The following is a 16,617-nucleotide window of genomic DNA, read 5'->3' as shown; positions in this document are numbered from 1 at the left end:
TGCATGACGAACTAGAGCTGGCAGAACATGTTATTGTTTTTCAGTGAATGCAATTTACATTCACTGAAAAACAATGGTGGGTTCGTCTCGTTCTGATTCATCATGCATAAGAGATACTGATTTGAGTTCTTTACAAAAGATATAGCTAATACCAAAGCCTACAAAAGCTTCAAACACTATTTTACGGAATTCTGTTTGAGAAAAAAGTTAGAGGTAAATGAATGTAAATGAATGCACGAAATGAATGTAAATGATTTTCCATCCCCGCTGGCTGGTGTTGAGCCAAAATAACTGTCAAAGCCAGACCCAGTCGAGCAGCGCTTCTCTTGATTGCTTGGCAGTATTGCTAGAAACCGTTGAGACATAGGTTGCCATGGTAGTTTGTTTTGAATCGTTTCTATTAGTGGTACCTATGCGACAGATGGCTAGGTGATTTCTAGCAACACTGCCAATGCTATCTAGATAGCGCTACTCGATTAGCTATGGCTTTGACAGTTCATTTTGCTCAAAACCAGCCAGTCCACTCTTCTCTTATACTAGACCCTCTCTAGTTTTTATCATCCTACATCTTATTTAAAAGCTAGCAAATTTGGGCATAATCAACCCAGATTGGTCAAAAGTAAACTTACCTAAAAATGGGTAAAGTAAACTTGAAGTGACAAGTTGATAAATGTCGTTCAATGTAAACTTCAACTTGACATTGGGGATGATTTCCAATATATCCACAGACCACTACTACGTCATCTCGGATAGTCTAAGTTCAACTGAGGTTCTTCAGTTGTTGAAACCTGGTAGGCACTCATCTTATGTCCTTTCAAAAGTAAGGGAGCAGATGATTGAGCTGGTCGAGAAATAGTATACATATGTCTACCGTTGAATGGGTCGTTCCGTTTCGAGTTGGCATACCGATTGGGACACTGGAAATCTTGGACGGTAGTTACATTCAATTATACTCAACTCTGTTCTTACGCAATTTTAATTTTTTAGATTTTGCAATCATGCAGGATAGATACAACTTTTTTTAAATCACCATATTTTTCTTTGATTTTTTTTAAATCGCGTAAAAACAGATTTTTTTCCTTCAATCTAGTTTTCCATGCTGTGCACAAATGCTACCGACGCCAGGGAGGCAGCTCCCACACCTGGACCTTACCTATCGACCCATCAAATCATGAACCGGGGACCAACGGCTTTACTTCCAACAACTGATCAGAGATGTTATGCCTCAGAACACCCCGGCGGCGCCGACTGGGATTGAAGATAATCACTCTTACCACTACACCACCGGCGCCGCTACGCGTAAAAACAGATTGAGTGTATTTCTAATGTTTCTTCGAGAGCGTGGTTTAAAGGCTTAAGGCCCACGCACATTAGATTCGGATCGGACGCGTTGCAGCAATGTGACAGCTAAATCTATTGTCTAACTGTCAAATTTACGTCAAAGCAACGCAAACGGATCTAATGTGGGTGGCCCTTTAGACGTAAGTCTTGACTTCATTCGCGGGATATGAATAGATTTATGTCCAACCACAACTCGCCAGATGCCATAGAATAAACTTCGTTATAGTGCTGGCGAGAACTCTCTGATGAGAATACGATACCCCATTTCCACGCTCCTCCCCTGATCCTTCCCTCATAAATGTTATCTTTTTATCCTCGAGTAAACCGCGAGTAATCGGTCCACCACTACTATACGCTATATTAAGTTATTCTTGTTAAACTACGAACAATTAAATATTGGCTCCGTAAAGCTATCGTGATTGAGTGGAAGGCAATAAATGAATTGAAAAAGAGTGAACTAGCTAATATGTACACGGGAAAAAATCCGATTCCATTTTCATGAATAAAAAATCATGCAATAAAAAAACTTGCCATCCCATAAAATCATAACAATGATTCATGATTTCGTTATGGAAATTCATGATTTCATAATGCAGCGGAATCATGACCGCTTCAAGCGTTACCTGGAAAACCGTGTTCACCGCACTACATAGACATCTCTTATACGCCTTTTGCCTTCCACCTTATACAAGTACTGATAGTTTAGTGATCAAAATATGGGTTTAGTGATCGTAAGATTCTTGGTTCGAATCCAGGCTGATGCTTTTTTTTACATGTTTTGGTTTAGAAACTAAAAGTTAAACTCATGAATTTCGTTCATGGTTTTAGCTTGGATGATTCATGATTTCGAGAATCTTGGGTGCGTTACGCATACATAGCTCATGACATCATTAATATTATTCATGGTATATTTTTATAACATGAAAATACGCTATGTTCATGAAATCATGAGTAATTTTTCTCATTTCTGATTTTTGATTTGTTCCCGTGTACCTTGTAAATAGCATTTAGTTTAATCATCATACACAGCATCTCAAATTGTTATACATTGCATAACATTATTCAACCTAAATCAATGTCCATCGAAATCCCACCAATCTAAACTACTTTCCATCTCTTCATTTTAGGGGCCGGTGAATCTGGAAAAAGCACAATCGTAAAACAGATGAAGTAAGTATGAGCGATCCTCTTGAGATATCTTTCTAGCATCTTTAATTGTTCCAACATACTTAGTTTTTCTTTGATCATACTGCCGACAAACGTTCGATTTATGTAGAACACATTAAATTATTATTCCTGGTTCGAATATTTTTGTTTTCACTTTACTTTTGTGAGAGGTTATTCTATTTTAAAACACATTACTTTGTTCAGTTATAATACATGTATATGTATTTTGCCAGACACGTAAAAAATACAATGCTATGCTGATTTTAAGCGTAATCCACTTGCATGCTTGGCATGCACAGTTGTACACACCATCTGCTCATTTGTTAATAACTTTTCACTCAGTTGTTGAAATTTGTTTTTCTTTAAAGTAATTGATAGATTAGAATCATAGCTTAGTATAGATATGCAAAGAGTAGGTAAATCTTAACATTTGAATCAACACCAATTAATGTTTACAGCTCAAGTCCGAGATGAGCAGCGAGCATTTCTCAATTAATTTTTAAAACGCAAATACAAATACAGCTTATTACTTTTTTTTACGTATCTATAACAAGCTTAAACTCTATTCTATCTACTGCTTCAAAAAAAAAACTATGTTTCGTTAACTGTGTGTAAAGTTATTAGCAAATGAGCAGTTCGTGGCCAAAACTGTGTATGCCAAGCATGTCCAGATGTTTCATAAAAGCGATGGAAGGACAAATTGGATTGTTGATTCTCATATCCATCTGAAGGGGTACCCTGCTGGGTAACGGAATCATAATATGAGTTGACATTTGCTGTCAACTTAGTTCATTATTCCATTGATCGATTTTCAGTTGGAGTTCCATGAATCTATTGTTCATGGCACATCCTTCCGGAGCATGAAACAAATAAACGAATGCGAGAAAGGGGAAAGTTCGGAAGTCATGACATAAATACAACTATTGAATAATTTTCGTCAAATTTATGATAATATTTCACCGCGCATATAAATAAACTTCTTTTTTTCTCCTACTCTACCACCTCGCTAACCACATAGACGTGTATTCACGAGACCTATGACGACTGGTTTGGAAAGTCGGGCGAAACACGCGATCGCGTCAATTTTCACCAAAGTGGGTTTGGATGGTGCATAAAATTTATTAGCTCCTTTTTGCGTAGGGGAAAGTAGTCAACACTTAGACAGCAGGAACAGTGAGCCAACGGGAATATATTGGTCATAAAAGTGTTAATTTTTTTTGATATTTTCCTAGAAAGTGAAGTTTGTCATGCTATATCACGTGATGTATGTAGCTTTTTAATGTATAATTTTGAAAAAAAAATTGTTCTAGGTGGGGTCACACTTAATTTTGTTGCAATCCATTTCAAGTTAATTTAAACAATAAAACGCTTATTTAATCAAAAGTTAATTTACTTAATACTATTGCATAGTAATAAGGTTGTACAATCATAAGTGATGAAAATGATATTGTTTGATTAATACTACTGTTTTACTACAGTATGACCCATAAAAAAATGCGACATTGATTACAGCTTATTTTTGGGTTTATTTTAAAACTGTTTTTACCACTATTTTATATGCGTGTATTCGTTAGAATCTCTACTGTCAAGTGATGTAAACAAAACAGTGATTTTCGTTTTAAAAGTTTGCAAAAATGTACGCAAAAGAAATTGTTACCAGTTTGCTTCTCGCCCAAAAGTCAGTGAAAGAGATAACAAAGATCGTAGGATGCCACCGGTCCACTGTTCATCGAATTAAACGTTCTCTCCTTGCTGGACCACATCCACGGAAGCCAGGAAGTGGACGTCCGCGATCGGCACGCACTCCAGGGGTCATCAGATCGGTCAAAAGAAAAATAACGGTGAATCCGGTAAGATCGATCCGGAAATTGGCAAAACAAGCCAATATCTCCAACACCTCGATGCAACGGTTGGTCAAAGATGACTTGAAGGCTTCGTCTAGGGCTAGAGTGAAGCGCCACCTGATAACGAACCGGATTAAGGGACTGCGGCTTGAGAGATCTAAGCGGCTTCTCTCCATCTTGAAGAAGAAAAAACCAATAATCGTGTTCTCTGACGAAAAACTTTTCAACATCGATCCGGTGTCCAACACGCGCACTGACCGGTTTATTTCGCCGAAGAAGATCGAGGAGGTTCCTGAGAACATAAAATTTAAGTTTACCACCAAGCATCCTGCAGGAGTTATGGTTTTCGGAGCAGTCGCGTCCAACGGCTTGAAAATGCCTCCGGTATTCATCAAAGAGGGTCTAAAAGTGAATACGGAGGTCTACATCGGCATTTTGAAGGACCATCTGATGCCATGGATTAAGGTCAACTTTGGAGAAGACCAATTAATCGTTTTCCAGCAGGATGGAGCGCCCTGCCATACTTCTAACAGGACCCAAGCTTGGCTCACCGAGAACCTGAATTTTTGGTCGAAGGAGCTTTGGCCCCCCAGCAGCCCGGACTTGAATCCATTGGATTATTCAATATGGGCCTATGTTCAGGCTAAGGCCTGTGAAACCCCCCATCCCAGTGTGGATTCGCTCAAGTCATCCATTCGCAAGGCATGGAACTCGATGCCAGCGTCATATATTACGACCGTGTGTTCCAGATTTCGACCCCGCCTGGAGCAGGTGATCGAGAACCAGGGAGGACACATTGAATAAATGTATTCAAAACATGTCAAATAAACATGGGAAAGCAAAAATATATTTGTTTCAATCAGCAGTTTAGAAGGAATCACATTTAATTGGAAAAAATGTCCCATGTCGCATTTTTTTATGGGTCATACTGTATGTTTTCATAAAACATACCTGTGGAGAACAGTGAGACATGCTAGTGATATGAATACCTTTTTTTGTTAATAGGGAAAACAGTTTTATTGATACAGGGATCGTCAATTTATTACGTCATGCACAAGGCCCATTTTCAAGCCCCTTAATATTTCTTTCATGAATCGTCACGGTTTCCAAACCCTCTTCCCCGTGACGTAGTTTATGTTCGTTCTACTACTCGATAAACTACACGATTAATCAAATATAATTTATTGTATACTCGAACAATAGTTTTATGATTTGAACCATATTAAAACATGTGTCTCAATGTTCAAGACTCTTTGTGCACTGTTCCTGCGAAGACCGGAATAATGAGACAAAATTTCATCTTGTGGTTGTTACTAAATTAGATTACAACCAATCTGCCTGAAACATTTTTAAGCCAACTAGAAACCTATACCATTCGAATGCATTCAAGGACTTGTTCGTTACTTTCATAACAATTTTTTTTTTAATAGTCGAACAAAAATTGACTCACTGTTGACTACTTTCCCCTACATTTCCCTTCATTTTTTGCCAAGCACACTACCAACATGAAGTCTGTCACGGAAGCTTATTGATTTTGGTGTGGACTTTCTTTGCTACCCTCTTTTGTTTTCAAATTATGGTAGCAGACATGAACTATGCATAACGGATAGGAGCGCTGGTGCTGAAGGAATGGATCATGAGTTGGATTTAACGGGAACAATTTAATGCTCGAATATTGCAATGTGCTTAATTACATATAGGATAGGTGTACCAGATATGGCTATACGTGCCTATTACGGTGTGTCTCAATTTACTAACAACATTTCCTTCGTGATTAAAAACAAAATTTCTTATTTGTGCCGACGACATGAAGCTCTTTTTTGAAATAAGGAACAAAGAAGGCAGCGAGATATTCCAGAATAAAATACACTTTTTTTATATTTGGTGTAGCAAAAGCCATTTACAACTGAACGTACAAAAATGTAGTTCAATCAGTGGCGTTTCCTTAACCTCAATCTACCTGTGCACTAACTCTCAAAACATGAACAATTATCCGATTCGAGTATGAATATGGTATTCAATCTGGTTTTGAAAGTTGGTGCACAGGAAAAAAATTACGGTTACGGGACGCCACTGAATTCAATACCTTTTATTAGTAGGAAACGAAATACACAAGTCATAATAATCGCGCTAGGAAGTCAGCAAGTAGACAAATGTCAAAGAGTGAGGGATTTAGGAGTTTTTTTTTCTTGATTTTCGTCGATCTTTTTTTTCAATGGCTTTACTTCCCACTTCCGAAGGCTTGGTCAGAGATTTAATGCCTTAGAAAATCCCGGTCCCGGCCGACTGGGATTGAACCAAGGCCCTTTGGCGTGTGAAGCAATGATGCTTAGCACTACTCCATTGTCGCCGCTTTTCGGAGTTAGGTTAGATTCCAAACTAACATTCATTGACCATTTTAATACAATCACCAACAGAACAAATCATTGGATTTAGGCACACATTACAAACATTAAATATTGCCTATGTAAGGTCAATACTGGAATATTCTAGTGTAGTCTGGTAACCTTTTTCAGTCACGTAAGAAGAACGAAAAAAAAAAATAGTACAGCATCAATTTTTGTTTTTGGAACTTTGTAAATTAGGTTGGACTTCCATCATGTGAATCCCGCCTAATGCTCATCAGCATTTGCAATGGTCTCATTTGTAAATGATATAGTTTGGCATCGCATAGATTCAATAGAACTTCTATTAAAACCTAATTTTTACATACCCTACATACATACAGTCTGCAGAAGTTCAAGATCGGATAGGATGATTTGTATAGTCCAACAATGTTATTTTTAAATACATTCAATAATTTTTAATTATGTTATGAATCTCCGTGAAGTAAAAAATTCTCAAATATTCTGAACGGACATCGAACAAGATTTAAATGAACCTATAAAATATCTCCAAGAAAATTTGGAGAATGGTTGATATTTTGGTAACACATCTTTGTATTCTATAAAGTGTTGTTTGGCTTATAGAACTTAAAGATCTAAACTCCAGGAAGAACTTTTAATACTGCGTTTCTCCTGTTCAGGTCTCCTGTATTGGTATATGCTTTTGTTGACATACCAAAGCAACATTTAGGCTCATTTTTTTCCAGTGAGACTCTTTGATTTTATACAAATTCACGATTCCATGAGATTTTGGAGATCTAGATCATCGACATGTTAATGTAAATCTCATCTCACATCGTATTGTAGAGCTTTTTTTTAACTTTATTTAGGATAGTTTTAGCGACGGGCTAGTTCATCTCCGCATACTGTTGGCCAATTATTTTGAAAAAATATATGTTTATCTCTAACAAGCTATTTTTGAACGCCATTTTTGTTTAAGGCAGGAGTGATGTTTGGGTCGAAGTTTTTTTTAAATAACCGGTAAAAAACTGGGAATTGAACATTTTTATTTGAATGAACACCCTGCATTTTGTTCTGACTGATGTCAGCACACTTTTTATCATATTTTGTCCTAATCAAATGATATGACAAATGTAAAGATAAATGAGAATTCAAAAACCAATTCAATGGTAGTCACTCCCGGTACTCCCGGGGAAGTGGCTTGTTTATTTTTTGTTTCATTTATTTTTTGTAAGGCTCAACTACGTTAGCTTAACGGAGCCTACATTTTTTAAATGATATATAAAAAGAAGGTAATAAATTAGTTCATTTCTTCGTGGGAGACGACTGCTTGCTGCTTGCTTTCTCTCGTGCCCGCAACTTTCTTGATTCTTCAGTTTTCATCTCTTCAGTGGCTAGTTTCTGACTATTTTCAAAATTCATCATGCGATACCTCAAATCACACGAAAATTCAAAAATCATTTTAATTGTAGTCATTTGGAGAGCCCAGAACCATACTGGTCACATCCGGAATTGTTCCCGGAGAAGTGGCCAGTTTCTGACTATTTTAAAATCACATGAGTATTCATCTATCCTTACATATCCTCACCTCACATCATATGAGCACTTTTATCGGAATTTCTTTCAGTAGGAAGGGTCAGATCTCAGATGTATTAATTATGTTTTATAGTTTAGGAGCAGTTATTTCGAAAACATTTAAGTTTTCATATTTCAATAACATACGTTTAACTTCTTATGTGAGTGTGCTGCTATCTTATCTTGCTGGCTGCCCCTAAAGTATCATCTGTCTATCACTACTGCTTGCGCCACCTACCAGCTGACTCTGCAAGTGCCATTTTATGACCACATATCCTAAAGCTGTCTTGACCTTTTTTAACGTTTTGCATTATTGGGATTTGAACCAACGAACTTTGACGTTCATTTCATTATTTTATCTTGCGTCCTCTGCCACTACTTCATCTGTACTTATTGGTAGGGGTGAATAGATGCCTAATGATGATACATACACGCGCACATGCATTTGAGCCTGTAAATCATACAGTAAGTAGTAACAAAAACATTCAAGGCGGCAGTAACCGCCAACAATGCTTATGATCGTACAGCATGCAACCCCACCCTACTGCTTCTCTCTGAGATGACTACGTTGGTTAAATAGTTGGGTAAAGAAGAGTTGCATTATAACACACCATCGCCTGGAAATCCTTTCGGCAACATGGGACTGTAGGTAGTGATTTTCGCTAGAACTATTTCACAGCCGCAGACAGCATATGAGCAAGTTAAACAAGCACTCTTTTGCCTGTAGATTTGAGGACATACCTCAAATCCGCTCAAATATCAAAGTATGAGTAAGGTAAAGCTGTACACTAGCGGAACTATCAATCAGAACTTTCTCTAGCTTATACATCATCGCACTAAAAAGCTTCATGTGGATATTAGTATAGTATTTCCTCCCAACTCGAAAAATCGTAAACTTCTTATTTGAAGTAAAAAAAACCAATTTGATTGAATGTATCATATTGTTTATCCGGGCGTGCTTTACAAAAAAAATAAGTTAAGACCAGATGCAAGCTCGTGTAAGAGTTAAATGCGAGCAAAAAGAAAATGTAAAACTTCGATTGTGGAAGAAGAAATGTCATGAAAATACTAATATTTAACACAAACAACATCTATGTCTTTAGGGTCTCCGTTACCCCTATCCCTTACATTTACTCAAGACAAAAATACCGTGAAAGTTCGCCATTCATTCAAGGAAAAGCCGCTACAAAACATCCTTGCTTCGAAATGTATTGTTGAGCGTGTCTTTCAACCTGCAAAATTATCAAGTTTTCCACTTCACCCGAGTATTTTTTAGAAGTAGCCATTTCCCCCGATCGTAGCATTTTAGTATTCATTTAAAAGTAGGTATCGGCGACTATTTGTGTGCTCCCTATCTTCGTGTGGCTGGGTATGGATTGTGTTTGTGTGACTTTGCGCTTGAGTTTGAAGTAGTTATACTTGACAGGGCAAACCAACCGCTGACACTAGCTCGGAGTCTTGCTTCCTTTCTCCCCTTTATCACAATTATTCTTCCCGGAAGGGCGCTTAGCTTGGTACAAGAATCCCCCGAATATCGCGGTGGGTGGTGCCCACCGAACTTTCTTAGCTCCATCCAATTGAGCTTATGCGTATGTTATTAAGGTCAATCATGAACTTGTTTCATGCAAAAAATCAGCTCAATTGGTTAGAAGTTAACCGAGAAATTTCGGTGGGTGGACGGCACTATCCAGCGCGCTAATCGGAGGATTCATTGTATGTTTACTGCACAGGTGAACAGGCTATTGTTGTATGGACCAGGGCACTGTAGCTAGTGAATACAATTTTTCTTTTGTTTCTACGAAACGATTATTTTCAATATTGTTCAGCGATGTACGTGTTCAAGGATAGCCGTCTTACGTTAAAGATAAGTGGCGATATATTTTCCTCAGCTTGTTCAAATAGTTAATTCCGTTTTTCGATACATCATGTAAGCGAAACCGGTGGCATGCTCATTTTTTCACACAAATTTTGATTTAAAAAAATTAATAGAGCAGGATCGCAGTTCACAGAAGACACGCATAGAGTAGTTATATCACAGCATTTGAATTCATTCAATAAGTTTTTTTTTCATAGAAGGTCTGAAATGAGCAGCGAATACTTCTCTTTTGGTTTTTGTGACGCAAATTTGAGAACAGCTTTTCGTCTAAATACAAATCTACTATGTTTTACGTACCAAACGTACCTGAAACTCTTTTCTATCAGTTGCTTCATGGAAATTCACGAAATATGGATTGGTGAGTTCAGATTTCTTAACAAATCAGCAATTTATGCGAAAAATTGAGCATGCCAACCCTGCAGCCATGCACATATTTTTTTAGCTTTAAAACCCCAACTTGAAAATGCCGTCGGCTACCCCCATATTGTGTCCTGTTTTATTATCCGCACAATTTTGTCAAACCACCACGCGACCAAATACACACGCGACATTCAATGGCTAGAGGAACACGTTAACCTATGCTTTGTCGTTAGTTTATAGGGTTGAAAGCTTCGTGGAGCGCAGACAACAGTGGAACCACGAGGGTAAACGCTCCCATAGTTGTGTGTGCTCCTACATATAGTTGCGATACTGGAATTAATGCTGATTTTCAACATAAACCCAACAAACATTGGAAGCAGAATAAAAGCTTATTCAGGCATAAATATGCTTCTTCAGAAAACAAAAACATATCTTATTAAGCCTTAAATCATCTAAAACTGTGGGAATAGCGTAACATATATTTTTAATTGACTCCAATAACGCAATTTAACATGTTTCAGGCGGTAAGTTTGTTAAAAAGCAGTATTTAAAAAAAATAATTCCTAAAATTGCCTAAACCTATGCACCAATATTTGTGGTAGTGTCCCTATAGTTGCAAGTTCAATAAACATTGTGCGTGTGACCGAAACCAAGAAAGCATTTGGCGCAGTTAATATTTGTACTACTATCTTTCAAAATACAATGTTTAGTATAGAAAAGTGTAGGCTCATTACCTCTGCCTGAAAAGGTGGTAGGTACACGATTCCAAAGATGGAGGAGAATTTATCAACAAAATTCTAGTTTCAACTGTTAAAAACAGAGATAAAAAGCAATAAGTTGGATTTGTGATATGCTGGGAGAAATGATTATTTAATTTTGTAAAAATTAAACAAGTTAGTTTCTCCACTATTGGGTCACTTACCCTACCCTGAATTAATCATCAAGAGGCTTAAGAATTGAATTTCCTTCATTAAGTTCTTAAAGAGACATTGTCGCTGTTTCCGTTTTATTTTCACTCTATATCTATCAGCTCATGCAGTAAAGTTGCTGTCCCCCCTCCCCCGCCAATCCGGTATGGTTAGGCTTTTACTGAGTGGTTGCATTTTTCACAGCCCGTTTAGCCCATTTCCGTTGTTGCTACCCTGTTGTTCTTCCATGGTGTTTTTTTTAGCATTGATCCACTGGTTGCTGGCCGTTCGTTGCTGAGGGTATTTTTGTACCTTGTGACTATTATTTGTTGTTACTGTTGCTTTGGGTCAACATTTAGCCATAAATATACAATCTAGGTGCATCGGCTATTTCTAGTTCGCTGTGCGAGGCTTTGATGCATTTGAATGTCTGATGGAATATTTTGTGATGATGTGATTTGCGTAAATGAGTACACTGAGAAGATGAGTGTATCAAATGCACTAGTACTAGAGCTCTCTTCTTGATTAGCGGCTAAATTTAAATCCGTTCTAAGACCAGTTGAATTGAGAAAACATACGTTTTGAAATTTCTCGGTGAAGAAATTTCAAAACGCAGTTTTTCTCAATTCCGTATTCTCCTTAGAGTTTGAGGACTGTTCAAGTTATAAAACGGACACATACTTTCAGGCCCAAACTTTTTAATTGACTACTTAGCTTAATGCTTTCTTGCTTGGTGTTGACCAGCATGACATAAGAGGTAAAATACCAAAGAATAATACCAAAAAATTACATGCAATATACTTTGTAAATGACAAAAATTGATATTTGGATACCAAAAGAATACCTATGTGGTATTGTTTTGGTATTGCATTATCATAATTTGGTATTGGAATGGTATTGTGGGACATTTTTTTTTTTGGTATTATTTTTTCGGTATCGAAATTTTTGTTCGTGCTTGGGAAGACGTAATGATTTTCGAACCAATTTGAACTGTCAAAAACGAACCAGTTTTTATTGAATCCTGATGAATGTGGGCGTCTTAGTGGAATACCTGTATAATGAGAGAGAGAAGGATTAGTATTTTCCATTTAATTCCACTACTTTATTTGCTTATCCTTGACAGATACGCGTATTTCGTCTACAATGTGCAGACTTTTTCAGTGTCTTGTACTAATACTCGACTAATACTCAGTCGAGTATTAGTACAAGACACTGAAGAAGTCTGCACATTGTAGACGAAATACGCGTATCTGTCAAGGATAAGCAAATAAAGTAGTGGAATTAAATGGAAAATACTAATCCTTCTCTCTCTCAGTTTTTATTGTTATTTTTAAAATGAAACAGATAGGAGATATTGAAATCTGAATGAGAAGTCAACCGTGTATTTTTTTTGTCGGAAATAACTTTGTGATTATGGTACAAATACGTATTTTCTGGTATTATTAAATTATTAAGTTAAATTTAGTTTGAATTCTTATCAATTATCTTATCAAATCAAAAAAAAATATCATAAAAAATCATATGTTTTTCAAACGATATGAATGACTGAATTGATCAGCTTGGATTCAATATCATGGCATTCAAACAAATCGATTGGAAGTTTGAAAAGTATCAGATCCTGAACTTTAACCTTTTCATCATTCACAAGTTGATTATATTAAGTTATAATTTGAAAAAAATTTGCTCAAAGCAAGGAAATATTGATTGATGCGATGTTTCAGGAAGCGAAATAAGCTTCAATTTACCGGTGTAGTGTAGTTGAAAAACTTTGCATAACATCGCATTTCAACTGCTTACGAGAAACAAAAAAAAACGAACAACTAGGTACTGCCGTTACAAGAGATAAATGCACAGCTCATGCACTGATTTGCTTTGTTTATCAACTTGACATAGAGGGATGGCAACCGAGGGGGGACTACGATGTGTCTTCGCCAGACCTAGGTCATTACCAACGTAGTCATCTCAGAAAGAAAGCAGCAGAGTGGTTGTTGCGTGCTGTACCTTAGCATTGTTGACGGTTTCTCCTGCCTTGAGTTGTTACATTCAAAGTAGGAGGTAAGGCATGAATTCATCCGATGCCCCTCCAATTTGTATAAAAAACACAACTTGGTGTTCCCCCATAAATCATTTTCCCCTTCCGATTGAGTATATTAAGCGATAATGGACTCTCCTTTTTCACGTCCATATATACACCGTGTACACCAGTGTGCATTTTGAGGTCCAGCTCCACAGGGAATTGCACGCTTCACTTTTCCGTATTTCCTCAACACCAACGATAAAGTATTATCAATAGTATTGAAACAAATAGATATGACAAAAATATTGATGCAGATATTGACACAAAAAGTTTAATTTCGTGGTTCATATGCATATTTTCCAGGAATGTTGTCATTTGTCTCAGAAAAATACTTCGCTTAGGGTTTTTGATCTAATTCCCGTCCTACTTAGCACAACCCCCACTTGACCTATCTTTTTCGAACGGATATGAACCCAAAAATGATGACTTCCAAATTTATTTAAGTTTTTCATCGTTATACGAATGAAGTCAGATAAAATAGGTTCGTTAGGAGGACTTCTTTTGTTTTGAGAACAATGAGTGTAAATGTTCATACAACGTGCTAGTATAGGTTTTGGTTTGAGGCTTATGAGCTAACGCATCGAAACAAACGCATTATTGATTTGTGAGCGATGGAAGCAATGATATTTTTGATGTTTCTTGCTCGATAGAATGGAAATGGGCGATTTCGACGAAGTAGCGCTCCACCCTAGAACATATTTAGTAAGGAGCACCTGTATTGATGACCTAGCAAAAATATTTTTGAAAACATTAACGTGAACAGATTCATGGACATATTGACAAAATTTTTGTCGTGTCGGCAAGCTAAAGGCAAATTCCGTATAAACTGGCGCGTTTGTTCAAGGCAACAATGAATCGAGTGATGTGCGTTGTCCGAGTTTCGGGGACACTATCGAGTCCCTTTAGTGAACCCCACGCGGCAGAAGTTTTGTCAATATGTCCATTCATGTGTTCACGTCAATGTTTTCAATATTTTTTTTGCTAGGTCATCAATGCAGGGGCTCTTCCATTTTTTTTTTATTCAACCCATAGAATTTCCATTTTTTAAAAATAAGGAAATTTGCTATTGAATTCATTGTTCAGTTCGTTCTTGTTTCATAAATAAGGTTATTATTAACACCTAGAATACTATCACTTTGTTGTCAAAAGTCTCCAGGATCAAACTGACAGAATTCCAAGCAACGAGTTGATCAAAAATTTCAATTCCTACTGAAAAGATAAAAGAAACACGTAGTTTGGTGATGCACCCTTCATCAACCGCTTATGATCGCAAAAAACGAATATGATGTTATTCTGAATAGTGTTTACTTTTTCTATCAGAATGATTATTCTTAATGTTGATCGCTCAGAAAATCCTGGGCTTTATGTGAAGTGATAACCAATTATTATTTAATCATTATGATCTCACTAAGAATCAGATGGCAAGAAATTTTGGGACACAACACCTATTTTAACTTCTATGCAGCGTTTATAACGAAATTTACTCTAATCATATTCTTGTTCTTCCTCTATTTCCAGAATCATTCACGAAAGTGGCTTCACGTCGGAGGACTTCAAACAGTATCGGCCAGTAGTGTATAGCAACACAATCCAGTCTTTAGTGGCAATATTACGGGCGATGCCCAATCTCAGTATCGCATTCGGAAATAATGAACGAGAGGTAAGCTGGTTTTTGCTAATTATAAGACTTAATCCAAGTACATTGATGATTTATTCCGTTCTGGTTCGTAAGTAATCGATACCATCTGTCGCAAAAAGTTATCGCTAATAACGTTTATTTAGCCACAAACTTGAAAGGTTACGCCTGTTGATTTAAACCGTGTTAAAAAGAAAACGGCGGCACTATTGACGTGAACACTGCATTGTGGTTTTTTTTAACCACAAATGTGTTGTTGGTTCAGGCTGCATTCGGTATTCGATTTCGATTGTGCGAATTCGAAACTTTCCATGTGACAGCTTCATCCTCGATTTTAACACGTGGTTAGTCTATGGTTATTTATAAGTCGGCGATGAAGCGCTGCGGTTAGTTGTGTTAAAAAACGAAGGTTAAATAATTTATAAATGCCTACTACTTCTTGACTTTCAAATCACAATTAGAACTATTAGTCTGACTTTACATCTAAATCCATAAGGGGCTTTTGAAAAACTATTGTCCTATAGTTTTACAAATTTCACACATTTTTAATGACAAACATCTGAGATTTGGGTGATTGTGTAATATTGGACATCTTTCACTTAACTAGCTGTTCCTCTTAGTGATGTTAATATACTTACTCCAAGCATTTACTATGTATTTAAACATAACCCCAAAATTTGACAATGCAATTTTTTTCGATACATTTTCCTAAACGTTTGAAATTTTTCAATTTTTGCCTTAAGATTAGATAATATTCGACGAACCCAAAAGTCTGAACGACAGAACTTTGTCTATTGTTTCGATTTTTATGTAAAACAATTTCAAATACTTAAATTATTAAATTGTGTAACCAAATATAAAAATATTGTGAACTAATTCCTGTGAAATGTTGTGGTTCTATCCATCAATGTTTTGATCATTGAAGGGAAACTTTTTGTGTATGTACATCCTGAAGATAAACAACATTTTCAATGAAGGACTTCCAATATTACACATTTGCGAATATCTCAGAAGCTTAATATTAAAACTAAGCAATTCTGAAGAACGACGATATTTTGGTTTTTCCGGAAGTCTTGAAAATTTCAAAACGATTGGATAATAAACAACAGAGATTTAATTATTTTAATGGTAATAAGATTTAAGGGAAGTGGCGCCGGTGGTGTAGTAGTAAGCGTGATTACCTCTCACCCCAGCAGGCCTGGGTTCAATCCCAGTCGGTGCCGCCGGGATGTTCTGAGGCATAACATCTTTGAAAGCCGTTGGTCCCCGGTTCATGAGTTGATGGGTCGATAGGTGTGGTAGCTGCCTCCCTGGCGTCGGTAGCATTGGTGCTCAGCACGAAAACCAAGATCGACAAACAAATAAAAAAAATATTTATGGTGGCTCTATTGTTCTGACACGCACTTGACACGCACTGTATAGTACCGTTCCGATTCAAATTTCGGACGATTCAAATTTCGGACACTTTCATTTTTAATTAAATATTAC

General features: G+C 36.9%; 1 protein-coding gene across 3 annotated transcripts in view; it reads left to right on the top strand.

Annotated features, from left to right (window-relative positions):
• The window catches only part of Galphao (G protein alpha o subunit), a 147,937-nt gene that overhangs the window by 50,159 nt on the left and 81,161 nt on the right, over positions 1-16,617 (top strand). For all 3 annotated transcript variants that reach the window (XM_065221699.1, XM_065221698.1, XM_065221700.1), the window contains exons 3-4: positions 2,469-2,511; positions 15,012-15,153. In XM_065221699.1, coding sequence (XP_065077771.1) covers positions 2,469-2,511; positions 15,012-15,153 — 185 coding nt within the window. The remainder of the gene's footprint in view (positions 1-2,468; positions 2,512-15,011; positions 15,154-16,617) is intronic.

Source organism: Ochlerotatus camptorhynchus, unplaced genomic scaffold (assembly GCF_037179485.1).
Source record: "Ochlerotatus camptorhynchus isolate MF236.1 unplaced genomic scaffold, CSIRO-AGI_Acam_v1.1 ptg000146l, whole genome shotgun sequence".
Classification (NCBI taxonomy): Eukaryota; Metazoa; Arthropoda; class Insecta; order Diptera; family Culicidae; genus Ochlerotatus; species Ochlerotatus camptorhynchus.
The sequence above is the reverse complement of the archived record's forward strand: the minus strand, read 5'-3'. Positions and strand labels throughout refer to the sequence as shown.